The sequence below is a fragment of the Mauremys mutica genome, chromosome 5, assembly GCF_020497125.1.
Source record: "Mauremys mutica isolate MM-2020 ecotype Southern chromosome 5, ASM2049712v1, whole genome shotgun sequence".
In the NCBI taxonomy this organism is placed as follows: Eukaryota; Metazoa; Chordata; order Testudines; family Geoemydidae; genus Mauremys; species Mauremys mutica.
Genome location: NC_059076.1, coordinates 92,172,584 through 92,187,751, shown reverse-complemented (window position 1 = coordinate 92,187,751; position 15,168 = coordinate 92,172,584). Strand labels below are relative to the sequence as shown.

The 15,168-nt window shown below is 42.2% G+C and overlaps 1 protein-coding gene across 2 annotated transcripts in view; it reads right to left on the bottom strand.

The window, feature by feature from the left end:
- PDCL2 (phosducin like 2) overlaps nucleotides 1-15,168 on the bottom strand; it is a 44,963-nt gene that overhangs the window by 11,699 nt on the left and 18,096 nt on the right. For both annotated transcript variants that reach the window (XM_045017581.1, XM_045017583.1), the window contains exons 2-4: nucleotides 6,515-6,635; nucleotides 4,828-4,918; nucleotides 2,506-2,649 (exon numbers count right to left, since the gene is read on the bottom strand). In XM_045017581.1, coding sequence (XP_044873516.1) covers nucleotides 2,506-2,649; nucleotides 4,828-4,918; nucleotides 6,515-6,635 — 356 coding nt within the window. The remainder of the gene's footprint in view (nucleotides 1-2,505; nucleotides 2,650-4,827; nucleotides 4,919-6,514; nucleotides 6,636-15,168) is intronic.

The following is a 15,168-nucleotide window of genomic DNA, read 5'->3' as shown; positions in this document are numbered from 1 at the left end:
GCTTGCAGTATTTTAACCCATAAGAACTGCCTGGGATGGGTGATGGTGAACTCAGAACTACCAGCGCAAAACTATTAGCATACTTCCAGCCTTCAAAACAATGATTATCTTGGCACCAGAAGGTTGGATAGAAGCCTTATGTTGCTTCCGAATGCTTATATTCTCAACATTGGTTGTTGAAATTTTGACAGAGAAAAAGAGAAACTCCAATGACTCTTCCAGATTTCACAATAAGGCATATATCTGAACTTCAGGAACATTAGACCTCAGCTGCATCTCCATGAGAATTGAGACAGCTCTGATAAAACTAATGGATTTTACTCACTATTTCACCAATTTGAAATTTCAAATAGCATGTGCACTGTACTCTTCTGAATCCTTTACACCCCGGCTTTTTCCTTCCTTTGTAATACAAATGGTAGTGAATTCTGACACACAAACATATTTTCATCTCTCTTCTCATATTTGTCTACATATTATGTATCTGGCACCAGTACCTTTGGTATTGTTGAAGCCAACAACTTAAGATTTCTCAAATGGGCTTGACTTTTAGAAAGTGCTGAGACTCCATCCTCTGGAAAAAGAAACAGCCTCCTTTAATATGTCTCAATTTGGGCACCTACAATCACCAATCACTGTTGAAAATCTTGGCCTATCCTATTTAGGCCTGAAGAATACTAAATGCTCATGAGAGATTCTCAGAATAGTCTCATCCAGTTTGGATGAGGTTGCCAAGAGAGAGAATCTGTATCTAAGGCCCAAAGCCATATTCAAGACAAAGCTAGGTATTGCAAAGGAGCAAACTGGCTAAGAAACTGGTAATATCCCAGGTTGCTTTATAAAGAAAGATAAGTGCTATTTTGATGTAACTTCATTTTACTTAGAATCTCTCTCCGGGTCATTACAAGGTCTCTCTCTCTGTGGAATGAGCAAATGATGAACACAGTTGTGCAAGCTTCAATTTCAGAGGCCAGGGATGTTCATAAGACAATGGAGAAAGGTTTAAAGTCACTCTTAGCAAACTGTCAATCTTCTGGTCTTTAGGAGCACCTATTCCATCCACACAGATGGATTTTTCCTTTACAGTGACTAGTTTTGGTTCAGAGGAAGGAACGAAGAAGTTAATCTTATGAATCGAGAAGAACTTAGTGGCCTTTTGTTGAACTTGGTATAACTTTTGGAAGGCCCTAATGATGACTTTCCTCTTTACTAGGTTGGATCATTTGGAGTTCACTGTCTTTTCCAGTCATTTGTGTATGAGGGAGACTGCTTTTCCTATTTTCCTTAGTTTTGTCTTGAGAACTTTTTGTGGTGTCCAGAACTGGATCCACTCTTTTTAAGACAGAATAAATAAGATACATAGTTTACTTTGTAATTCAGAAAAAAATCCATCCGGGACTGTCCCTGGACTGGCAACTTCTGCTGAAGCCTTGTGGGTAATGAACTGAAAAGTCTATGGGTGATCAGAAGACAGGAACTGAGCACTGATACTTGGGCCCTCTCTGGGATGCTTAGGGCAAAAGGAGTCTGCCATTATGACAGTATGGAAGGTCCCACTCCCTATTTTTAATGACAGGTTTCAGAGTAGCAGCCGTGTTAGTCTGTATCCGCAAAAAGAACAGGAGTACTTGTGGCACCTTAAAGACTAACAAATTTATTTTAGCATGAGCTTTCGTGAGCTACACTGAAGAAGTGAGCTGTATCTCACGAAAGCTCATGGTAAAATAAATTTGTTAGTCTTTAAGGTGCCACAAGTACTCCTGTTCTTTTTGCCTATTTTTAATAAGCATTTATTTCCATTTGACTGATCTGATCCTTGATCCTGGAAGGAAGGCTTGTTTCATGACAATTGAATGAATAGTGGAAACTGCCTCCCAATGTACTAAGAAAAAAGCCATGTCCTGTCTCAAAAAAAAACAAAAACACAAAAAACCAAAATAACCCCCTCGCCCACAGAGTTCAGCATCGGAGTCCTTAGATCTTACCACCGAATCCTAATGCAATTACTGCTACCACTAGGGAATTCCTTGGAGAACTGCTAAATTAGGGAAATCCAAATCCCAACCTTCCTCAATCCTTCAGGAAAGACTCTCACCCTACCAGACTGATGATCTGTTGAAGGGAGAGAATGAAAGAAAGAAAAAGAAAAAAAGGCAGCAAAAGCCTTAGAGAGGAATCTTGAAGGAGGGCTACAGAGGAACTTTTGCGCTCCAGCACAATTCATGTCTGCCAACAGTAGCTAGCAAGAAAGATCTTTTGCATTACTTCTATGTGAGTCAAAGGTGAAGAAATCCTATGTAGTGCACTGATGGAGCAAGGAGGACCAACAGAGGAGAAATCTTATTTTCTAAGATTTCTTTTCCCCCAAGTGGGGATATAGTAAACAATGATATTATAATCTATTTTGCATATATCATCTTTCTTATCATCTCATCATCTTAAATCTTTTTTTGCTAAGTGTTTTAGATTCTTAAATAGTTTTGAAAAATATAATCATAGCATTACCTTGATCTATATAGATGAATTACAACCCACACATCCTTCTGAGCATTTGTGACTTCTTTCACATATTGCTCACCAGAAATTTCTCTCAGATCCCCATATTTTTGTCTTTTCTGAAGAATTTTCCATTCTTGCAACCGTTGTTGCCTATTTCAGAAACAAAAATTATTTGGTACAATTTTTTAAAATTTATTTTACAGTAATATCAATTTTGTATCTCTTAGTTCCTTTGAATAAAAACCCACCATCATTTATGGTTGAAATATTACAACCATGATTTTCAACTTTTAGTACTTCATCCTGCTTTTAGATAGATACTGTTGTACATTTTGGAAAAGTGGCAACAGTTTTTGAAATGTGGTGCCAATTTTTTTAATAATCTATATCTGACTGCCTTTAAGTTTTAATGGAATAATTTTGTGCTAGAAAGCTTCAGTGCTGGCATTTAGTTAGTGAGACAACACTTGAAGATAGGAAAGAAACTATATGTACTCCATCAGTCAAGGAACATTAAGGATATAAAATATTATGGAAAAGAAAGTTAAAGCAACAAACATATTACGTCTGTATTGATACTGCAGTGAAGACAAGGCAAGCAACACAAATTCAAAAAAAAGTCAAAATGTTTTTATGATTCTGAAAACAAAATAATGTATTGAGTAAAGCAACCCAGAGTTTAATACCTTACTGTTGCACAATTTTGTAATGAAAAATTGAATGCAAAAGCACTAGGTGGCAGTCTTCATCTATAAAAATAATGACAATGTAGCAAGTGAGAAAAATTCACAGCCAAAGGCCAATTTTTATTAAAATTTATTGAAATAAACAAAGCCATTGTTTTAAGTCAGCAGTTGACTTTCTTTTAAAAAGTGTAAAACAAAATACATTTAATATATTCTTACCATGATGTGTAAGGATTTAAGTGCACAACTCATGAGAACATTCTTTTAAAATTCTTTCTATCATAAAATAGACACTTGGAATCAACACCAGTCTAGTATTTCTAAATTGCTACTATTTTAGCAGTTCTAACAGTACAGGAATATACTATAATGGGCATGGTTCAAATCCAGTTCTGGTTTTTAGTTCAAGTGGATAGTTTTATCACATTGATACATTTATTTTGTATATGTCTGTTGCAAGGCATGCCTCCTACTGAAATAGTGTCATGTTGCAGGTAATCCCTGCCTCAGTTTCTCTTCTCTCAGGCCCCTTTAAGAATTCTACACAGTTCAGATGAATGTAAGACAAAATTCCCCTGCTTTGGTTCTACTTTGTTAAACCCAAAATAAATGTGAATTACGTCTCTTTCTTTGGTCTCAGGGGTTACACAGTCCTCCCCCTTGTGGCTGGTGGTCTCTGGGAGATTTTTTCTGTAAGCACCCCCCTGTAACTGAGCTGAGCACTTGTTATACAATCAACTGCCTCGATGGACTCCTTAAATTAGTTTATTGCAGATAACCTGAGCCCAGATCCCCTTTAAAGGGGCAAGCAACCTCGTGACAATGTCATACACTGTATTTTTATGAGTCATTGTACAGTACTACCCAAAGATCTTGGCAAAAGTACTTTGTAAATTATTGCTATAAAATACTTGTTATACACACGGGGTCAATAAGACTAAATTGACTATACCCTAAAAATCTTGGGTGTAAGCTTCTATGATTTTCTGACCCAGAAGCCAAAGTGCTTAGACATATTGACTCTGCATCATACTGTATGTAAGAAAGCATTGTATAATGATATTAATAGTTTATCAGGGATTTGAGATTATGTATAATCATTCATAATAAATACTGTGTATATATAAAATATTAGTTAGATAAAGCCATCCTTCTGAATTAAGAAATAGGAAACCAAATAGAATGGGTACTAGATAAGGGGCAAAAAAAGAAGGTTCTGCATATATGGGACCAACAATAGATGTACTAAAAATCTTTTACAAATACTCAATAGTATGCACTGTCTATATGTGCTAAGGGTTCTAAAGTAGTAATCACAGTGTGTGAATGAAATACTGTACCACTGAATCTTTAGTTATAAATACACTACACATACATTTTTCTTTATTGCCAGCATATATCTTTAAATCATTAACTCTACCTGCAAACCAATACCATCCGAAGGCAAAGTAATATTTTTCTAACTAATAGAACTAATAGAACTAATTAATTTTTAGCTGAATATTTAATTTTCAAATATATAACTATGTAGGTAGTTTTCTTCCTTTCAGTTTGGGGATGGAATTTTTCTTTATCCCATATGTGTGAAACATCCTAAATAACAATATGTACTGTGAATATGGCAAGAAACATCTTACTGTACCTATACATTTCAAGAGCTTTCATATCATCCTCATCAAAGTCATCTTCAGCTTCATTTAGTTCTTTAAGAGTCATTCTTTCATATGGTTTCACTAGAAAGAACAAGCCAAATAATTAGTCAGCTTTTGTCCACTAAAAAGCTATGCATATTTCAATATTGTTATGTGCAAAATTTTTAGATGCAGGCAGGAGAGCAATATCAGTTTGAAAAACATTTCAGGTCTCACCTATAAATTTGGCCAACACTGGAGCAACCTTGGGCAAGAAAGAGAAAAATAACTGAAGTTTGAGTAACTATAAGTTACTTTATATGCTTTGTCATTTTCATATTATGTTGCTCTCAGACAGCATGACACAACATAACATGGTAAATTGTGGATTTAACTATGTCTGTACTGGGGTTAAATTTTCATAGGAGCCTCAGATTTCCCATTTTGTTCCAGCCATTTTGCATCTTTCAGGTAATGCAAAGTCTTTGGATTTTGGCCAGAAGCGACCAACAGAGAATTCCCTTTACAACAGGGGAAACTCCCAGTGTCATAAAGCAACTTGAGCTAGCTCCTACACTATCTGCATCCCCGCCACCAATGTAAAGGGCATGCTGGGAGTTGGAGGAGGCAGAGTGGGAACGAGGCAGGGGCATGACATAATTCTGGAATCCTCCACTGAGATAAGATCCCTAGACTGCTTTAACTCATGCTAGGAATGGCTGGCACAGAATCAGGGAACTGTAAATAGCTTCCTGACAGCCTCCCAAAACCTACATCAAACAGGGCTGAGGAAGAGGGCAGAATTGAGCCTGCAGTCTCTACATCCGCACTAGCAGTTGTGCACATGGATGTTTTGAGGCACTCTAAATCTTTGCTTTTGGTACACATGCTGACTAGATAAGCGTAACTACCTAGGCCCCAATCCTGCAAATACTAAAATGTGTTTAACTCAGCACAACGAGTAGTCTTATTGAACCTCCTGGCACATAGTTAAACATACGTGTAAGCATTTGCATGATAGATGTGGGCATGCAAATTAGACCCCAAAGTAATAGGGAATGAAAATATTTGATGTGCCAAGCAGTGGACACAAATTCAGAGGTCTCTTGAAAACTTTGCCCTTATTATTTTGGGTCACATACACTGTGTAAAAATTTGTTTTGCAGTGCTGGATACACAAAACACATGGGGAATTTGAAGTACTGGAAAGCAGTTACAAGACGACAATTTTCTGAGACATATTTTCCTTCTGAAGATTGATTTTCTGATTTGATCCCCTTTGTTCTTACCAGTCTGTGTGGGTAGATAACTGATCAGTAGTTTGTTTGAATGTCAGTATTGCTTACGTCAACCACCCTGTGTGGTAAAATCCGAAAGTAGGTTTTCCTTGTCCAATAGTGAATTGTTGATTTGTCTTTTTACATACCGTGTACAGTAATATTTGTTATTAGCACATCTATATATTTTATTGTGCTATTATTCTGTTATTTTACAAGTATATTGCACTGAATAAAATAACCAATCACAAATAAATGAAAATTAAAAATAAAAAAACGCTACCAAATAAAATAACCAAAGTATTCTATTTTAAAGAGTGGAATTACGTTAGAACTTTTGTGTCATGATAAATGTTTCTGAAGAGTCCTCAGATCTTCATACTTTGCTATATTAAGAGCATAATTTTTAAACTTTACTTGCCCTCTGCTTCTTTCTGTAAACGTAAAACCATTTCTTCAGTTTCATCTTTTGGCTCATCTTTTGGAGGTAGAATTCCAAAATCTCTTAATATGTCATTCCATTCCGTATCTTCATTTGGATCCTATTTTGAAATTATGAAACAAAACAAAAATCAACAGGTTAATCTACTACTGTATTGTTGTTTAAACAAGAATGTTCCCTTGTGCACTTTGACTTATAATAAAGGGCATGACATTACAATAAAATAGGTCAAAATTATAACCAAGCCTGGACAAAGAAAAGACAGCAGTACATTCTGGACTATTCTATCCAGGAGAGAACTGATATCACAACTTCTGTATTGATTGCTAAGGAGGAAATATTGAATTTATGAATACGAAATATAAAATCAAGCTTAGAAAATTGAAAACAAAAATAAACTTTCTTTTAAATCAGTATTAACATTAAGAAGCCACCATAAATACTATGACTAATGGTTCCTTTTTATAATATAGAACACATGAATGTGGAATTTTAAAAATATACGGGAACATCAATGGGACACTCAACAGAAAGAAACTGCTTGCAATTTGACAAAATTATATTTTTATTTTATTGAGATTACGTTTGCTATCAGAAGTATCTGTTTATTATAGCAATTTATTTTGGAATGATGGAATATCCGAGTAGGACAACTGATGTATATCTTCAGATATGGACAACAAGAAAATATTCACTTATTGTCATAACAGATTTCTAAATTAGGTAGTTAATCAAAACATGTACAGTTAACTCTGATATACTACCTTATTTGTAAATGCCACAACGTTTTATGGTGGAAACAAATAGCACTGTTTTAACATATAAGACAAAAGGTTATACAAAAAAGTGTTTCATAAACACTGTTCACTTGAACCAACATGCAGTCCCTGGGAAGGAAAACGATACCTATGAACAAGAACACTACACAAGACCTTTCACATAATGAATGCTATTTAATTTTTTTGCTTGTTGGGTAAACCATTCCACAAAGGTGTCACAGTCTAAAATCCCACAGCTCAAATGCTAAAATATATATATCTCAAAGTCTGCTAAGGGTGAAATCATTCCTTTAGCGCTTAGAGTAATATATACCTAAGAAAGCCCCGAAGAAAGACAGAAAATGCAACAGTACCACCACCTCATGTGCCAGACTGTGTGTGTGTGCGTGGGGGGGTGGGGCGCCAATAGGACCCAGAGTGTAGAAAATTGTGTCTGCTGCTGGTGCATATGTATTTTCCCTGCTCTCGATGCACAGAGATGGTGGAGTGCTGTGCTGGAGGAAGGAGGGCACAAGAGATGTAACAGGCAGGCAGGAGAAAAAGGGAGAGGCAATAACAGAAAGCTGCAGGGAGAGAAAGGAGGAGGAGCCTCTTATGTACCTCTCTAGCACCCACAGGACCCTGGACTGATTAACACCAGCTTCTCAGGGAGCTTCCTGTTTCCTGCTGCTTCCCTGAACCCACTTGAGGAGAACAGGCAGTCAACTGAAGTAGTAGGAGCCAGTTAGGCCCTTAAGACGCTGATATCTTCCCTCACTCAGGCCCTGCTACCAGCCTGCTTATTTGTCCGCTTCAACTGAGTGTTGAGAGCCACTATAGTGGGCACAGAACAGTAGTCATGAGTGAAAGAAGAAAACGCCCCTCTGGGGCAGCATTCAGAAGAAGAAAGAAAGCAAAGGAAGCTTTTCTATCTAAGCAGGAAGGAGCTCTCCTGAGATACACAGACACAAACGTTCACGGTGAGCCTTCCGGCCCCAGTGAGGATGTGAGTAGCGAGGAGATGCCTGATCCTCCAGTTAGTCAGAGTGCAGGTGACCTGGCAGCTACTGCAGCATTCATATCACCATCTCAGATGGATGTAACCATGCACATTCCTGAAGAAAAGTGTAGATCAGAGAACAGTGTGGTGGAGGTGCAAGAAACAGCTGCTGCTGAGTTTAGTTCCTTAAGCCTAGGTGATCCAGGACTGTGGACCCACTTGAGCAGTAGCCTGAGGGACTTCCTTGTACTGCATGGGCCATAGCAAGTGAAAAACTTCATGTTCCCCAAAGACAATGAAAATAAAAGTTTCAATCCAACACATTACTGGCGTGAAATCCCCAATGGTGACAAAGTGGAGAGGCCATGGCTTCAGGCATTTGAAAGTTAAATGATACTTAAAATTTTTGAACAAGGCATTTTAAGTTGTTAGTTCTCCTTTATTGGGGTAGGTAGCAGAGCAGTACCATGAGAGGAGTAGAACAGGAAGAAGGCAGAATTGAGACCTTTCAAAGTTTTGGCCCAAGCGAGGGGGCATGGGGGCGTCCTTTGAGCTCCCCCCCCCAAGTCTGGCATCTGAGGTGGCTGCCTCAGCTAGCCTCACGATAAGGCTGGCCCTGAGAGTCGTGCTGGCTGCCATTTCCTGCAGCTCCCATTGGCCGGGAACAGCAAACCGCGGCCACTGGGAGCTGCGGGTGGCTGTGCAAAGTAAACAAACTGGCTGAAGAGGAGGAAGTGTTAGTTGCAGGAGTGACATCCTGGTCTAGAGCTTCTTCCGTTTCCTCAAAAGTCTGCCCAGGGGATTCGCAGAGTCCCGTCTCTGATGCCGATGTGGAGCTTCTCTGTCTTTCCCTGGAGATACTGGGAGGCATGGAATAATGTTGCCTATATATTGCCCACAGGTCCCAATATGGTCACTATGGTGGAAATGGCATTGGTGGTGGCATCCATGGATGCCCATACCACCCCTGAGTGTCATCTCTGGAACGGTGTCCCGGCTGTTCCTTTAGATCTGGTCTGGTCTGATGATTCCCTGGATGGGTGAAGAGTGGTGTGAAGAATAAACATCTCCTTCCTCATCGTCGCCTTCCTCACTAGAAAAAGGAGGGGAAGATCTGTTTGTTGGTGTGTGTAACGGTGCTGAATGTACCGACACTATACTGGTACCGAGAAGAAGTGATTCTCATGCCGCAGCAACTACTAGGTCCTTACGTCAAAGAAACTGCTGTATTCCAAGAGATCTCAGTACTGAAGATGGCATTGGCAATAATTGTTGTGGAACTGGGAGTTGTTGTGGCACTGGGAAGACCAGTGCCGAGGCTGTCTGTACCAAAGGAGGTAAAATAGACTTTGGTACCACTGTCTCTGCACTATGTGCCAGAGAGATGGTGCCATGAACCGAGGCACTTCCAGAGGTGCTCAGTACTGAGTGTTTAGCTGCTGCAGTCAGTGCTATAGTAGAAGGGGCAGTCTTGTCTCTGCTGTCCTTCTGAGAGCCTGCCCACTTAGGGTCTTTGGCTTTAGTGGTATCGGCTGTACCAGAAGATCTTGCCGACCCGTAGGTACTTAGCTGCAGCACGGTCAGTACTGAGGATGTGGAGAAAGTTGAAGAACACTTCTTTTTGGAGGCTCCCTTTGTAGGAGAAGTGGTAGCTCTCTTCTTTGCCCTTTTTCTGGTCCCTCCCATGCAGAGTCAGTGGGGGAGGTCTGTCAGAAATTGAAGTAGGAGGCATTTGCGGTCCCAGATCAGAGGCTGGGCAGAGAGATTTCTCCATAAGGATTAAGTTTAAGGTCCCTCGCTTTCCTGCTTAAGGCATGGGCCTTAAGATTGTGGCAATGGAAGCACTTCTGATGTACGTGTATTACCCCGCAAGCAGTGGACACACTGGGAATGTCTGTCTGAGACTGGAATTGCCTCTCAGCAGGAGAGGCAACATTTAAAGCCAGGAGACCTGGGCATTCTCAGGTAAAATTGTCCCCAAGAGGGTTGAACGAAATGTAAAAATAAAAATAAGATATATATATTTTAACAGGGAGAAAAAAGGGAACAAATTCTAACTAACTATTCTATCTACTGCACTATACTGCTAATCTTATATCCAAAGGTAAGTCGTGCAGAGGCACTGCCAGAGCTCCAACTCGGACCAAGGGTGTTTAAGAAGGAACTGAGTGGGTGTTGGCCACAAAATGCTCGTTAACCGCCGCTACAGGCGCAAGATGGGGCAAGTGCATATGTGGCCCAACTGGGTACTGCTGTCAAAATTCTCCTAGAGGCACACGGGCACACAATCTCCTGAAGTGGAGTACTCACCGGGACAACACTCGAAGAAGAAACTTTATTTCTCTATAGCATTTGAAAAGGAGATTTGAAAAAGCAATCCTGAAGTACTACAAATAGAAAGCCAAAGGTCAGTGCACTACAATATGACATTTCCCCATGCTCATGGAACATTTTTTTTGTAATGCCTCAAGTAATATCCAGATATACATACAGATTTCTCTACATGCTGCACCTTCAGAAACTGCTGGAAGTGGAAAGCAAAATCTATAATGAAGACAACCAGTATGTGGCACAGAGGAGGCAAACTTTGACTGATCCTTTTTGCAGCGTTGCCAAGACTCACACTATTTGGTACTATTTATAAGGCCCCAGTTTGCAAAGTCAGATAATTAAATGAGACTCTCAGTTTTCACTTAAACATGAGCCCTAACAACTCAAGTTTTATTTATTAATTTATTTTTAAGGTCTTGAGTCATGATTTTTGAGCATTTGGAGTTGATAATATGGCTTTTATGCCAAGACAAGGCAACAATTGGTAAATTATTGAATATGTGTTTTCCTTCACTAGAATGTAACATCGGCAGGGTAGCTAAAAAAACAATGATTTAAAAAAAATCTGATTTTTTTTAATTTAAATCGGATTTTTTTGATAAAATGCTTTTTAAGGAAAAAACCTTTTCTAGAGATAGTTTTAATTAAGATACATTATAGTTCAAAGATATCTCATCATGGAATAAGGATTATAAATTCTAATTCCATATTATGAGACAATATAGTCATGTAATGTTCAAGAAAAATTTTGTAAATGAGTTCCAATAGTTCACAGATTAGGGACCCAATTTTATGGGGTTCCAGGAGCTTCTGTATAGATTATTTAGGTTAATCTTTCTATCTTCCCAATGGGACTCAGTGCTCAGTCTAGAAGATACCATCAGAGATGCTTAGTTTTGCAGTTCTCAAACTGTGGATTTGTGTCTTGTGGCAAAGTCCCGTCTCAGTCTCCCCAGCCTCTGCTGTTTTTAGCTCTGGTGAGACCGGCTAGGGTAATGCAGTCCCCCTTAGGACTCAGGGGAAGTCTGTTCCCTGTCTTCTCACCAGTCTTAATTAAAGTATTTTTTACCCTGCCTTGTAGGAGAGTGTCCTGCCGCCCTGCCTGGGGAGGCTTGCTGCTTCAACACTCCTGGTAGCCAGGCTCCTTCTCTCTCTGCTTTCCCCCACCCCCTTCCTTCCTCCCAGGAAGGGGTTTAAAAAGGTCTCAGGCAGCTCCAAGTTGGAACCAGCTGATCCTAATTACCCTCAGGTAGCTCCCCTCAGCTGATTCTAATTTGCTACCTTGGTAACCCTTTCTCAGCTGAACCTGCTTGACCTGTAGTTGCCTCTCAGTCGATAAGGAGGAGGGCCTTTTAACCCTCTGGGACTGACTCCTCCCCCCCCCCTCTGGCAACTGTCTGTCCTGAGTTTATCACACATCCCCCCCCCCTGCTCAACGCTACAGGGTTGGGCTACTTGGGTCGGCAAAACAGTGTACCCTTGAAAGGCCATCCGCGTTGCCATGCTTGATTCCAGACCTATGTTGTACTCTGAAGTGGAAGGGTTGTAGCGACAGGAACCACCTGGTCACTCTCGCATTTTTCTCTTTGTTTTGATGCATCCACTTCAGGGGAGCATGGTCCGTGACAAGGGTAAACTTCCGTCCGAGTAGGTAATAGCGAAGACTTTCAATGGCCCACTTTACGGCCAGGCATTCCTTTTCAACTACGGCATATTTCCGTTCCCTGGGCAGGAGTTTCCTACTGAGGAACAGGACGGGGTGTTCTTCCGCTCCAACCAGTTGTGAAAGCACCGCTCCCAACCCAACTTCTGAGGCATCCGTTTGCAAGATAAACTCCTTCTCCCAGTCTGGAGCTACCAGCACTGGGTCAGTGCAGAGCGCGGTCCGCAGATCTGCAAATGCCTCCTCAGCCGCGCTAGACCATTTCACTATATCTGGGCCACGGGCTTTCGTTAGGTCAGTTAGCGGGCATGCCCTGGTGGCGAAGTGGGGGATGAACCGCCTGTAGTACCCCACCAGCCCCAGGAATGCTCTGACCTGTTTCTTCCGGACAGGTCAGGGCCAATTCTGTATTGCCTCTAACTTGTTGAGTTGGGGCTTTACCACACCTCTCCCCACTATATATCCAAGGTATTTGGCTTCTGCTAGCCCAATTGCGCATTTGGAGGGATTTGCAGTCAGCCCTGCCTTCCTCAAGGTGTCCAGGACTGCTTCCACCTTCCCCAAGTGCGTCTCCCAATCCGGACTATGTATAATGACGTCATCAAGATAGGCGGCCGCATACCTGCCATGTGGGCGTAACAGTTTGTCCATGAGTCGTTGGAAGGTGGCAGGAGCCCCATGTAAACCGAATGGGAGGACAGTGTATTGATACAGTCCCTCTGGAGTTGAAAAGGCCGTCTTCTCTTTGTCGGCCCTGGCCAAGGGAATTTGCCAATAACCCTTAGTCAGGTCAAGGGTGGACAAAAATCGTGCTTTCCCCAGTCGGTCAATTAGCTCATCTATCCGGGGTATAGGGTACGCATCAAATTGGGACACCTCATTCAGTTTCCGGAAGTCATTGCAAAACCTCATACTGCCATCCGGCTTAGGTACTAGGACCACTGGGCTTGACCATTGGCTATGAGACTCTTCAATGACCCCTAACTTCAACATTTTCCTGACTTCTGACTTGATCTCTTCTCTTTTCGCCTCCGGGATCTGGTATGGCTTTACATTCACCTTCACTCCAGGCTCTGTGAGGATGTGATGGTGAACCTCAGTAGTCCTGCCTGGCTTTTCTGAGAACACGTCCTGGTTGCGTTCAATCATGTGGAACACCTCCGCTCGTTGGTCAGAGGTCAATTCTGGGGATATTCCCACTTGGCCAGGCAGGTTGCTCTCGGGAGGGGGTGACCCTATAGTGACCACATGCGCTTCTCTGTCTTGCCAAGGTTTCAACAGGTTCACATGATAGATTTGTTCCAGCTTCCGGCGTCCGGGCTGTCGGACTTTGTAATCGACCTCTCCAACGGCTTCTATTACCTTGTATGGCCCCTGCCATCTGGCCAGGAGCTTGCTCTCTGCTGTGGGTACGAGTACCATCACCCGATCTCCCACCTGGAATTTTCGGATCGTCGCCTGGCGATTGTAATATGTTTGTTGGGCCCCTTGTGCTCTCTCCATGTGTTCCCGCACTATGGGAGTGACTTGGGCTATCCTGTCTTTCATCTGCAACACATGCTCGATGACGTTTCTCCCTGGGTTCGGCTGTTCTTCCCAACTTTCTTTGGCAATGTCCAGTATGCCGCGGGGGTGGCGACCATATAACAGTTCGAACGGGGAAAACCCAGTCGAACTCTGAGGCACCTCCCTGATCGCAAACATTAGGTACGGTAGCAGGGTGTCCCAGTTCCTCCCATCCCGGCTCACCACCTTTCGTATCATGTTCTTCAACGTCCTATTAAAACGCTCGACGAGGCCATCGGTCTGCGGATGATAGACTGATGTCCTTAGGGTCCTTATGTGGAGCATTGCACATAGATCCTTCATTAATTTAGACACAAAGGGAGTTCCTTGATCTGTCAGGATCTCTTTGGGTATTCCCACTCTAGCGAAAATTTGGATTAATTCTTTAGCTATGGTCTTGGACGTAGTGTTCCGTAGGGGAATGGCCTCGGGGTATCGGGTGGCGTAATCTAGCACCACCAGTATGTGCTGATGGCCCCGGGCTGATCTTTCTAACGGCCCTACTAGGTCCATAGCTATCCGCTCAAAGGGGACTTCAATAATCGGGAGAGGTACCAAAGGTGCCCTTAAGCGGGGTCGGGGCCCGTGTAACTGGCATTCTGGACAGGAGGCACAATATCGTCGGACCGCTGCATATATTCCAGGCCAAAAAAACCTCTGTAGAATTCGGTCCAGGGTTTTATCTACCCCTAGATGTCCCCCGAACAAATGGCTGTGAGCTAGCTCCATCACGCCCCTCTGATGTTTCTGTGGTACTAGGAGCTGTTCCACGACTTGCTCTTGGATACGGACAACACGGTACAGCAGATCCTTCTTGATCATATAATACGGCCCTGGGCCCTTGGCTCTCCCTTCCACAGGGACCCCATTCACCTCCACTACTTCTTTGCGAATGTTCTGGTATACTGGATCATTGGCCTGATCCTGTCCAAAATTCTCTAGTGAAGTTCCAAGTTGCCCCAACTCAGAGGGTTCTATCTCCCCCTCCCCATCAAGGGAGGTCCCTGGGGAACTGGGCCCGGCTACTGGCTCCCCAACCTCCTGCCTAGTCCCCTCGTCCGTTGGGCCAACTCTCTCCCCTACGAGTATAGGCTTCTGATTCTGGGCCAAGATGCTCGTTCCCCTCCTCTTATCTGCCCTCCTTTCTTGCCGAGTCTTCCTGGTTTTCCCAGGGGGCGAGAATAAGTCCTGGGCAAATTCTTGGAAGGCTGGGGGGTGGCTAACTACTGAGGCCACCCCATTGCTCTCTGGGGTGTTATCTTCTTCTGACTCCTCTCCAGGAAGTAGACTGCCAAACCCTGGGAAGTCTCGTCCT